At 42.3% G+C, this 12,803-nt stretch overlaps 1 protein-coding gene across 5 annotated transcripts in view; it reads left to right on the forward strand.

Annotated features, from left to right (window-relative positions):
* OSBPL5 (oxysterol binding protein like 5) overlaps positions 1-12,803 on the forward strand; it is a 172,829-nt gene that overhangs the window by 153,032 nt on the left and 6,994 nt on the right. For all 5 annotated transcript variants that reach the window (XM_054066982.1, XM_054066983.1, XM_054066987.1 and 2 more), the window contains exons 10-17: positions 1,400-1,584; positions 2,973-3,054; positions 3,678-3,776; positions 4,740-4,836; positions 5,651-5,749; positions 6,992-7,089; positions 9,145-9,234; positions 12,497-12,633. In XM_054066982.1, the coding sequence (XP_053922957.1) occupies positions 1,400-1,584; positions 2,973-3,054; positions 3,678-3,776; positions 4,740-4,836; positions 5,651-5,749; positions 6,992-7,089; positions 9,145-9,234; positions 12,497-12,633 (887 nt within the window). The remainder of the gene's footprint in view (positions 1-1,399; positions 1,585-2,972; positions 3,055-3,677; positions 3,777-4,739; positions 4,837-5,650; positions 5,750-6,991; positions 7,090-9,144; positions 9,235-12,496; positions 12,634-12,803) is intronic.

Genomic DNA, 12,803 nt, shown 5'->3' on the forward strand with positions numbered 1-12,803 from the left:
AAATGACCTGAAGTTGTTCTCATCCTTCTGCACCTTCTCCTTCCCTTTTCATCCGTCCCTTCTGCAGTGATTCATTGCAAGTAACACTTGAATTGGTACAGCAATTTCAACATGGCATTAATTTATATTGCCAATACATGCACACTTTAGAACCTGGATAAATAATGAAAGTTCTGACAGACCCGTATGTATTGTAAGCCCTGGCTGACTCTGTGGCATTACGTTCTTTAATGGTTTCCATTCCTTCTTGGAGGTTCAAGCTGTGTATAGCATCAGTTTGTCACAAGAAGAATGGTATGATAATGGAAAAGCAATGAAGTGAAATGAACTTTGTTGTTCCTCAGTCTGAAATTCCCCTTGGCCCGCATGCTGGATTTAATGTGTTTCTGCATGACTAGTAAAAGGGCTGATTTGGAGCCAAAAAGGTGGTGCCAGGAATGCTCAGGTGGCAAATCCTGTTGGGATATGCTGTGCGTCATCTCTGAGATGAAAGTTCATTCTAGAAGTGGATCTGTGACCTTTATCTCATAGAAATGCTTTGCCTAAAAACAGTAGAAAGCTTGAGTATTCTCTTTCCTTGTTAAATTATGATGCCTAGGATGAGTTAAAATGACATCCATGGTTGAAAATTTAGTTTCGTTTTCTTTCTTCAGTGGCTTGAAAGGCCCATTCTCCCATGCTAAACTTCCATAATGCCTCACTGAATGCAGAGAAACTATGCAGTTATAGCTGAAACCACAGCATAATCCCTGGATTTTCTACCATTACCTGCACTTCTCCTGCAAAGGGCACTGAGCAGCATTGGGGACTACTGTATTTTTTGTGCACATCACCTGGCAGTGGGGCCTTTATCATACCTACACTACCAGTTTGTCTTATTTGGGACTTGGAGGACTGCTTCCATTCTTTGTTGATTACTTGTTTATCTCCTAAATTTTTCTGCACATATGATAGCAACTCTTACAGCTTCTCATTTGCTGAGAATGGGACTGAGAGGAGCTTCTTGTATACGTCCCACCAGGCTGCAGTGATGCTGTAACAGCCTTGGGCATGTCCACAGCTCCTGAGGAACTGCAGTGCAGAGTCCCCTTGGTTAATGTTGCTCCATGTTGGCCCATCACAATCCTGAGGTGTGTGGAGGCAATGGCTCAGGAAGAAGAGCTGTGCTCCCAGACTTGTGCCAGCTCTCGCAGCAGCCCAGGGCTTCCCGTAGCACTCACTTTGGCTTTGGCGATTCACTTTTCATGAGATAGAGCTGATCTCTTTGCAGTGGTGTAGCTGAGCATTCACCCTTGTGCCAAGGCCAGGTATGCCTTGTAAGCTTGGACCTTCCGGGTAAATGGACCTGCAAGAAATGGTTTTCCTGTTTCTGTCCTGAATTTCCCTTTTCCCATTGTAGACAGGTGAATCATCTCAAATAGAAACTGTCTCTGAGGAGAACAAGAACCTGATGTGGATCCTACTGAAGCAGCTGCGGCCTGGCATGGACCTGTCACGGGTGGTGTTGCCCACCTTCATCCTAGAGCCGCGCTCATTCCTTAACAAACTGTCTGATTACTACTACCATGCTGACCTGCTTTCCCAGTAAGCAGCACACAGAGCATGCCCGATTTGGGCACTTTTCTTATATCTGTGAAAATGTGTTACGGTGTTTGCGTGGTGCTGGCTGGAGTGCATTTGTATGCTTGAAAGGCTCTCAAATATAACAGGGCCACTGGATTTGATGTAAATCAAGCCAGCTGCCAGCTGCAGTGACTTTTTAAAGATGGACTACTGCCAGTAAGAGGCAAGGAAGCAAGGAAAACAAACATAGACAAAACTACCTTTGCACATTCACATGTTTGCCATCATTGACTGAAACTGGTGAGGATTCAGCTCACGCCTTTGAGCATTTCGCAAAAGAGCTGTGCCACCTTCTGGTGTACTCATGTACAGAGGGGGAATAGGACAGAGAGCAAACAGAATTGTCAAGCACTTCTGCCCAAAAAACCAAATAATTATATTGGTTGATAACAAGTAAGACTCATAACAAGTAACACCATCGCTGAGAGAGACCTGCTGGGAGCAGAAAATGTTATGCTTGCAGATAGGACCAGCCTTCTCAAGGAGATATGCCTGGTGTGTGTTAAAACCAGTGTGTGCAATATTCAGATAGCAGCACTAGTTACTCATGTTTATTCCACTGGGTGATTTTAGAATTGTATTTCCAAGCCTTGTTTCTGTTTTTTTAGTAAAATCTGAAGTTAAGGAAATGGTTCATCTCAGTGCTGAGACCTAAGAGGTTTGGAAGTTTTGTTAACTAAACCTCTTTGTGGTACAGAAGGTCTTTCTAAATGCATTTTGAAAGAACTTACCCAGGTTGACTTTCAAACCTGACTAAATGGTTGGGAATACCAGGAACTTTATTGTTAGTGTTTACTTTCCACTTCATCTTTGAGTGGAAAGGGATTAGATGAGGTGACCTTGAGAAGCCCTTTCTAACCTGAGTTATTGTATGAAATCTTAAAGTAGTGAAAGAGGCCATGTAGCACATCAGCTTTAAAAATGTTTTAAGGAAGAGGGAAACAAAGAAAAAGGGAGAAAACTAGAACTGTCTTTGGTTTTGGTGGCATAAGTATTATTGATTTTATCATTCTCACTGTACTGGTAGCTGTAACTAAATGCTAATGTGAGTGGCAGTCCTGCATTAACACACTCAAATGTCCAAACAAACCTGATACTCTCCAGAAATTTTGTTAGCCTTTTGCTGGAGTGCGGTGCAAGGGGCATCACTTTTTAAGAGTTTTTGTGTACATTATGTACATTACTAAAAAAACTGTTTCTGCTGACAGACACCTTTTCACTGGCAGCAGCACAGAGGTTATCTCACATTAGTACTGGGGAGATACTATTGTAATTCATGTTATTATACTGATATGAAATGAATGTTGTATGCAAACAGTATGAAGAACATTTTATGTCCTGTCCTACAGGGCTGTCCTTGAAGATGATCCATACAGTCGAATGAAGCAAGTTTTGAGGTGGTATCTGTCTGGCTTCTATAAGAAGCCAAAGGTAAAAACATGCATGAAGTTGGGGTTGTAACAGGCATTGAAATCTTCTGCTGTGGTTGTGTACTTTTTTATTGCCTTTCCTTTGACACTTTAACTTTTCTATTATTCAGACAACTTTGACCATTGCTTTTAAAATTGAAGTTGCATTTGGTTTGGGAGTAGATATTGAATGCAAAATAGTGTTACCAACCTCAGACCCTTTGCAGTGGACACTTAAAAGGCAACGCTAGTCATCAACAAATGACGTGTCCTTGAGTACAAGATTTTTCCCTTCGCTGACAGCAGGTCTCCTTTTCTTTTCAGGCCTGTTGGTACCATAGTGCCATGTTTCCACATCAGAACACACCTGCTGCATATAGTCGCAGAAATAATAAAGTTTGATCATCTTATAAAGCTTTGATCAGGCAGTATTGAAAGTTAAGTTGCTGAGAACAGCAGATGAATCCATGGCTCAGATTAGAAGATTAGATAAAGAGGATATGCGTAACCAGTTCTTCAGTTTTTATTCTTGTGACTTACTTAGTTTAAAACATCAAGTAAAAAAATATATTTTTTGTGGCCATCTCTGTAGAGCTTAATTGCAAATCTTCATTTGCAGCACATTTTGATTACTTTGTTTTTCAGGGAATAAAAAAGCCATATAACCCTATTCTGGGAGAGACGTTTCGCTGCTGTTGGTTTCACCCTCAGACAAACAGTCACACATTTTACATAGCAGAACAGGTAAGTTGCTCAGGTGTTGCAAACAGCAGCCTGCTTATACCTCCGTACACAGGAGGTACAAGCATTGGAACATGCCCTTCATCTTACCCTAGGAGAGGAATTTGGAATTTTGTGTAAACATCCAGAGTCGGACATGTGGTAAACTAGCTGCTGATCTTTTTTCCTTTTGGATTTGTGGAGATTATGTGGGCTTTGTTGGGCACTCATGACATTAAACCAAGTCTTACATACATAACATTAACCTCTTCCATAAAGACCTTTCCATGGGATTCTGCCCTACTGTTTCCTGCTGTTGATGAAACATGGTTTGTTTTGCCTCTGTCATAAGGGGCATAAAGCACATAACCAAATCCTACCTTCCTCATTTCTAAACTTTCTATAATTATTTTAATGGGATTAAATTGAGAGTTTCTCTCAATGTCTTTGAGAGAGAAGTAAACTTGAGGTCAAAAGTAAACTGGCCTGAAAAGTTTAGTTTGAGATTTACAGTACTACTGAAGAGATCCGAGAACCGTGTGGACTTCGGGACAGGGACTCCCTAGTCACATACAGGTTTTTTTCCTATTTAATCAAAGAAATTTTATTTTGTTTTATTTTATTTCAGCCATTGCATCCATTTTGTGGAGGTTATTCAGATGCTGCCAAAACCAACTCCACTGTCATTTATTGTGTTGAAAATCTGACAGTGTACCTGTTGGCCTGAAGTGATCTCAAATGCACAAGGACAAGAAAATATGGGATGGAGGAGAAAGTTTACATATATGTTCTTACATATAACGTTCCCTTCTTTAACATTGAAGTTAATGGTATAGATGGGGCTTTGAGTACTCCGCTTAGTCCTGCAACCTCCATCTTACACTTTCACTAGAGCATGTGTAACATCATGTGAGGCTGTGCATGCACCCACCACTCCATTTAGCCTGTAAAGACTGCTGTAAAGACTTGTGCCTATTTTATTTCTAGGTCTCCCATCATCCACCGGTGTCAGCTTTTCATGTCAGCAATAGAAAGGATGGATTCTGCATTACTGGCAGCATTCTAGCTAGGTCCAAGTTTTATGGTAAGGCATTAAGCTGAGGCATCTTTCAGGCAACATCATGGCATTGGTTTGTTTTTCAATCACTCCTGAGTATGTTGAGAGTTAAGAGCAAGGAAATGCTTAAAAGAGTTCTACCACCAAGACACCCTAATTCCTTGCCTTGTCTCTCCTGGTTTTCCCCATTTCCACCATTTCAGATAGAAAAAAATTGAGAGTTCTAAAAACATGGTTTTCACAAAGCAAAGGTTCATAAGAATGCATGAGCAATTGTCTGTCAGACTACTTTGCGTATGCTCACAGATAAGTCATTTTATAGGTATCTGATTTTCCAGCTGACTTTTGCAAAGTTTCTATGTAAGTGTAACTCTTTATCTAGCTCTCAGATTTCTGAGTTGAACCCTAGAATTTCAAAATGTCCTCAAATCTGTTAATCTCAATGGAGGCAGCACAACTGCAGGCTCTGAAACAGTGTTGCTAGTTGAAATCAGTTTTTTGCTTAGACAGACACCTCTTTTCCTCTTGCAAATGCATTTGTTGAAACACTTGTAAATAATCATTGCTGTCCTTCTGGCAATTTTATTTGTTGTTTGGAATCATACCTGATCAGAAAAGTTGTAAGAACAAAAGGACCTGAAAAACTTGTAAGCATTGGAATTGCTTTCTGCATCCCACTAGTGACTTATTTAATCTACCGCCCTTTCTGCAGCAGGGCTTAAATGCCAGAGCAAATATGAGCTGCACAGCAGAGAATTTTTTATTTTTCTAAAGTGGGATGAGTGACCAAGTTTAGCACGCATTTTTTTAATATATATGTATTTATTCTTTTAAATTCTAGGTAACTCACTTTCTGCACTGTTGGATGGGAAAGCAAAGCTTACGTTTCTAAACAGGGGAGAAGATTATATAATTACTATGCCATACGCCCACTGTAAGGGTAAGTTATAACTGTTCAGTCGGAAGCAAACAAGCAAAATATTGTACTGGTATCTTACTGATTAACTTTTCTGTGGCTTTCTTTCTTTCCTCTTGGATACCGGGCAGCACAGGGACTGGTAATTCCAGGGAGCACTTGCTCTTCTGTGCTCAGCAGAAGACTGGTAATCCTCATTGAAGTCTTTTTGATTTGTTGGTGCAGAGCTGAGGACAGAATTAGGCCCATCTAAGTTAGTTTCAACACTATGTAGAATCAAAAAATAATGTGTATATGTACTGCAGATAAAGTGAAGACAGACAGAATATGAGTACATTTCTAAGCTTCTGAGAACAATAAGCTTTTCTACTGTTAGGACTGAAATTATTTCATATATTTTCTGACTTTTTGAGAATAAAGGAAATTCCTGATTTCTCTCCTGATTGCTTTGTTACTCTAGCCATGATACTCCTCAGTGTATGAGCTGCCTCAGTGAGGCTGATACCTGTTACCACGTGGCTTTGCGCTGTTGAGCCAAATGTGCACTGAGGCCAGGAGATGGCTGCTGATTCACTGCTGTAACTTTGCATTTCTCCTTAGGAATCTAAGCATTGGTAGCTTTTCAACCACAGTGGTAAAATCACTCCTGCAGCAGTTTGGTCCAGTTTGGGGGTTTGAATATTTTTTATTTTGACACGTTGACTTCTAATATTTATGGAGGGTCTAGCTACCTGAAAACAGTAACTTTTGTAAGTCATGCCCTCTGTCAACTATTGCAGTACACAGATCTTTCTCTTGCCAATTTTTCTCTTTCTACAAATGACCTTTTAAGAAACAGGTAAGCACGTGTGAAAGAGTCCCCTATATGACTGCTGTCTCCCAGATTCTGCTGAATCCCGTTACAGCTCCTTTCTGCCCCATCTGCCTGTAAGAAGTGGCTGAGTCTATATAAGCACTAATATAAATGAAGTTGCTGGGCAGAACTTTCCTTACGTTTCCTTTCCTACTTTCAGCTTGCCACAGGTGCACTATCAGAACCTATAAGTCAAGCTATTTCCCAGCTGGTGTAATGAATGGGCAATGTGGACTGGGAAGGATTGTTCATGTTTATAGCAAAGAGCCATTTCTTAGAAACTTTGGTTTCTGTCTTTTCAAAACTTTAGGCCAAGTAGCAAATTTCACAGTGTGCCAGTGGGAGCCAGTTTGAGTAGAGAAAGCGGATACCTTCCATAGAGGCCTCTCTGAAGTCTCTTTTTACCCTTTCAGGACTTTTATATGGTACAATGACAATGGAGCTTGGAGGGAAAGTTACCATCGACTGTGAGAAAACTAACCACAGGGCAGAACTGGAATTCAAGCTAAAGGTAAGGGACATCGTGGCCCCATTTTGAATTGGTCTCAGGCTTACCCGTGTACTCCAGGCCAGGTTTGACTGTGCACACCAGATCATTTATGTACTAGCAATGTATGCATGGACATGGGCTGACCTACCCAGAGAGGAGGCAACATCCTGCAGTCAGTTCTGCCTACTGCAATGCGATTTGAACCCAGGAAGCCTGAGTTTTACACGACTTGTTCACCGCCAGGCTGCTGGCCAAACTGTGTTGTGAATATCTGGCAATGACAGTGCTGCTTCTGTTTAGGAAGGTACAATTATTTTGCTTGCAAACTACCTTGAGGTGTACAAACTACTTTGAGGCAAGTTAGAACGTGGATTTTCAGTGTAGCTCTCCAGTGGCCATCACATGTGTACTCTTGCTTTGCAAGTGTTGATATTGATATTGATATTGATATTGATATTGATATTGTGTTGTTCAAGGTTTGCCCAGATATTAGGAAAGAGACCGTTTCCAGGCAGATGATTTTGAACGGCTGTCACACTGATGAGTCAGAGTGTCATTGCCTGATTTGTTCATGTAGCTAGTCCCTCCCCTAGAAAGCCTGGTGATGCGTGGTTGTGGTATGCAGATACAATGGAAACATCTTGGAGCATTCCTGTAGTTCTGTGTGTTAAAATTTGGGAGGGAAGATGATAACCTGTAAATTTCTTGGGCAGTTAACTTTCTAAGGAGCACCCATTTCTCTTCTGTTCCAACAGTTTCTTGCCTGGGCATAGAAGGAAAGATGGAGAACTGAGAGCCTGCAGGACTTTAGAGTTGTAGCCTTAGCCAACATAAATGAAGAGATTACTGGGGTTAGGGAAGTCTTTTGCAGACTGCATCTTTCTAGGGGCAATAATGATTTTCTGTCTTTATTTCCCCTTGCAAAGTGAACTGTTTCCCCATGTACTTCCTTAACACTTCCATATACTTGTCTTTAAAGCCTGTTCTTCCCATAGGCCTGACTTACTGTGTTGAGGCCAATGGAGTATTTTCCTGACGTTGGTCAGTATTGTCCCAAACCTGCAACTACTAATGCTTAAAATGCAGACCCTTCTTTTCTGGCTTGAAAACAATATATGTAGTCCAAACATGACTCAGAAAGGTCCCTGTGGCTTAATTACATGCTCTGCTTTGACTATTTCTTAGTGACCTTTTTTAATAGAATTATGAGAAGTTAAAGGTAGATCTCATAAATTTGTTATTAATTTGGATATGTACCCATTCTCTGCTGGATTGCATACTTTGATTCTTAAGATACTCGTGATTTCTTTTTCCATGGGTGTTGCAGGAAATTTGGTTTTATATTGTTATTTTTAAAAAAAAAAAAAAAGGTCTTCTGCACAAACACTATTGAAAAATAGCTGCTAAAATGTCTGAAGAAATGTGTGGCATGAATAGAAGAGGTAGTCACTCTATCACTGCTGTTTCCTGTCTTGGCAGGCAGGAGGTGAGGGGAATTTTCCATTGTTCTGGGAATCTTTTCCTTGTCTCAGGAAATTCCCTTTTTCTTTTTTTGTTTGTTGCTGACGAGAGCTTCTTCATACTGGAGACTTCATGCAGATGCAGCCGTCAGCAGTGCCACACATAAGCAGGAAAAGTCACCAACTGCATTAGTGCTGCTCCTTTTCTTTGGACAAGGATGCAAGTATAAGGGTGCAAACTGTAATGCGATTCTGGACAATGGGAAGGACTCACCCACATACACTTATCTCCCCATGTCTATCTGACAATAGATGTATTTGCAATGAAGGCGAGGCCTTACACTGCTGAATGTTAATACACCTGAAGTCTTATCTCCCTTCCTGCAGCTTCCACAGTGATTTTGGTATTGCACACACAAGGAGGTGGGCACAATGCTTATTGTTAAATGTCAAAGCCCATGTTAGAATTCTCTCTACCTTTCCCCAGAAATAGTGGATATCAAGTGGATATCAAGCAGGTTGCACTTTCCTCCCCTCCTGCTGCATCACTGTGTTTGGCTCCCTTCCATTTCTCACTGGACTGATCGTATTTTCTATCTCTGTTCTCCCCTGACAGCCTTTCTTCGGTGGCAGCACAAGCATTAATCAAATCTCTGGGAAGATTAAATCAGGAGAAGAAGTGTTAGCAAATCTCAACGGACACTGGGTAACATACAAAAATCAAAGTTGCTGACAGTTTAAGTGTGCGTGGCAGCAGGGTGCGTGGGAGGACTGGCAGCCCTTGGGAAGGCTCCCTCTGTTGGAGGGGGGGCTGTGGAGACCCATATCCTGCACCTTCCCACCATCCCCAGGGGTGCAGGGAGGCAGAGCTTTCCAGGCCACACCTCTCAAGGTCATTTATACTTCAGTAGTTCCATCCACCTGCAGTGGGAGTAACACTTGTGCTCCCAGAGCCAGGGCCAAAGCTGAGGCCAGTGAGGCACGTTGCCATAAAGCCAGTGGCTCTGTATTTAGGGTCCCAGGCTTAGGACAAGCATGGACAGCAGGAGACATTGTATGCCTTACGCATGATTTTGAAAACCATGAGGCTTTCTTTTGTCTTATGTTTAATACTTCCCCAGCTACAGCAGTATCAGGGAAGAACTTCATGGCTTTTAAAATTCATTATTTTCACAGCAAACCTTTACAATAGAAGTTATTCCTCTGTTCTTGAGATGAGGACCAAGAAACAGAATCTATCTGTATGGGCAGCTCAGAATAGTCAGCAGAGCAGCTAGGATCTTTGCAAACCAAGTATCCACAAGTGAATCACTCGGAGGCATCCTTAAGCCAAAATCCAGCAAGAATAAAGCTGTGTGGTGAAGGATGTAGACTAGAGTTTTGTTTGGGAACTCCTGATAACCGTGAGGAAAGCAGTGAGCCCTGGACACTTAGGCGTTTGTCTCAGCTACATTTAGAAATCTGCATCTTCATTACAGTTGACCTCTGCTTTCTTTCCAGTCCACAGAAGTTGTCACTCCTGAGACAAGGTTTGTCTCACCCTAAAGGAGGTATTTAAAGTAGGTCAGGTGAAATGTGCCTGGATAAAGCCCTTTCTAAAGTGAGGTCCTAACCACAGCTGTTTTACAGAATCAAACCCTATAAACCAAAATGAGTTATAAAGCAGGTATGTTTATTTCCAGTGCTGAGGTGCAAGGGGGTTTTTCTCCTAGCTTGCACGCCACATGACTTAACTAACAGCTACTTATAGTGTAAATACATGCATAGTTATAAGCGCCTAGTACATATTCATAACTTTTCCCCGCTTCGTATTATAATTAGTTCTGGAAGGTTCACTCCAGCCTTGTACCTGCGTAGTGCCTCCTGATGGTCGTGGGCCGGGGTCTTAGGGATGCAGTAAGAAGTCTTCCTCAGGATGAAAAAAGTTTTTCTTCTTGAACTGTGTGCAGGCACAGTCTCTTCTGGTTGTTTTCCAGCTTTCTGCATTCCAATGCCCGCTTATCAGTAAACTTCTGCTAGCTGGCTCTCGCTTGTTATCAACTTCCAAGGCCTTCAGGGCCATTTCTGATGAGCAGCGAAAGTTCCATTGCTCCAAAGTGAGCATTCAAACCCCCCCTGTCTGCTTTCGCTCATCACAGTGTAGCCTTTGGCATTGGACCCCTCTCCTCAGGTAATCTGTCTTGTTACATAAAAAGCTAATGACCATTTTGAAATCGGGAGATTTGCCATTTCTAGGTCAATGCAAGGAGATTTGCTCCCTGTGCTTCTCCATTCTGAGCTCCCTTTTCTGCAGGATGAGCCTTGGAAATTGTCAGTTGTGATAGACTGTGGAGTTCCTTGTCTGTGGTGGGTCCTGCGAACACCGTCCACGACAGCAAGAAAACGAGTGGCTCCCCTGGGGGGCTGAGCCACATTGTTGTGTGCTGCTCAGCTTTCAGCCTTCAGTGTTTGGTTTTGATCAGCCTGAAAATAATTTATTCCTCCCTTGTTCTTTTTGCAGGTTGGTTGTGGTGCACAAAATTAGAATGATATATAAAAGAGGTTTGATGGCTTTGAAAGGGTGGCTCCATAAGCCGCTGTTTTCAGTTGCATGCTGTGAATAGAGTAGCTGCTGTGCAGCAGCAGGGATGCTGTTTGTTCTCCTCCCTCCCTGCTGAGGACCTGCTCTTCTGACCTCTGCAGGCTTTTCTCTGGCACTATCCACTTTCCTGAGGGAAACCCTCACAGCTGAAAGGCTAATTCTCTGCCTCAGGACCCGAAAACCTACCTGAATAAAGAAGGGAAGCAAATCCCAATGCTTCTCAGCCCCAGGATCTAAGCAGTAGCTGAGGGCTTGTCTGCATAGGCCCCTTAGAGACGCTCATAGTAATGTCTGATAACGGCTGCCTGCCTCCTCCCAGCCACAGCTGAGGGGCTCTTGAGAACCTGAGATCTGTCCTGGAACTGGCATAGAGCACATGGCAGAGGAAGTCCTGAGGGAAACTTTGAGGAGGGATGGGAGTCCCTCAGGGCTGAAGGAGTATCACAGCTGAAGATTTGGGAAGTGGAATTTGAGACATACATCAAAGGACCAGACCGAGGCAGTGGAAGAAATGCAGCAGCTGAGACACAAAGAAATCAGGCAGCAACAGGCAAAGCCAATAGCGATGACCCAAATAAGATTTGCATAATACTTTATACTGTGTCCAGGCAGCTGAACAGTGCCAGTGCACATGCTGTTCAGCAGCTGTAATCATCTGATTCATTCCATTTGCAGTCAGCGTCATGCTGTTTGCTATATGCTCTCTAAACTACCCTGTCTGGCTCTGTGGCATTGCTGTGTCTTTGAGCAAAGCAGAGAAGCAGCTTAGTTAAGCAAGGACACAGCAATATTGTCTGGCCAACCTCACATCAGGAAGTGCTGCTTGACAGTTGTTTGCCAAGTAAATTGGTGAGGAATAGAAATTAAAGACCCCTGGTATTTTGAAATGCTAAATGAAATTCAGGAACAATAACAGGGAAACCTGGCTAAACTGAAAAAAAAAAGTAAAATATGAAAGAATATCTCAGCTTTAGCTCTCCATTCTAGAGAGGACAGTTGGCTCTATGTGAGATTTGAGCATTGAGGAACAGAATTAAAACTGGAAAAGGAGCCAGGGTTCTTGTTTATGTATGCTGGGTGGTACCTGGGAGCATCTCAGGGCTTCTAACGGAACCCATGTCTGGGGACAAGACTAACACAGAGGATCAGCTCCCTTTCTAATTCTTTTTTGAGTAATTAGCCAGTGTTTCTGGGAATGCCTTGCCTCACTCATTTTACAAACTTTCAGAAAGTGTTCAGTGAGATTTAATGGGATAGAGGAGCAAAGAAGCTTCTAACCAAGCCCTATGCCTGATCATTATCCAGAAGCAGCTTCTGTTTGTCAGGATTATTTTCTGTCTTGTGTTTCTGATTGTCATTAACCTTTTTGCTTGATTTTCCTTCTCAGGATGGGGAAGTGCATATAAATGAGCTGAAAAATGGGAACATGGAAATGTTCTGGAACCCGACTGGTGAAGTACGAAGACAGAGACTGAAGCGCCATATTGTGCTATTTGAAGAGCAGACAGACTTTGAGTCAGAAAGGTAAGGAGCTCTGGGAATGCTTTGCTGCCACTGTGCCACTAGAAGAGGAACTCTGATCAGAAGGCTCTAGTTCTTTAGCACAGTCCTGGAAAGGCAGTGACCTGCTTTGCCTGTACATATTACCCAGCTATTTACCTGCTTTTTTTTCAGTCTACTAACTCTGGAATAGT

Source organism: Cuculus canorus, chromosome 5, assembly GCF_017976375.1.
Source record: "Cuculus canorus isolate bCucCan1 chromosome 5, bCucCan1.pri, whole genome shotgun sequence".
Lineage (NCBI taxonomy): Eukaryota > Metazoa > Chordata > Aves > Cuculiformes > Cuculidae > Cuculus > Cuculus canorus.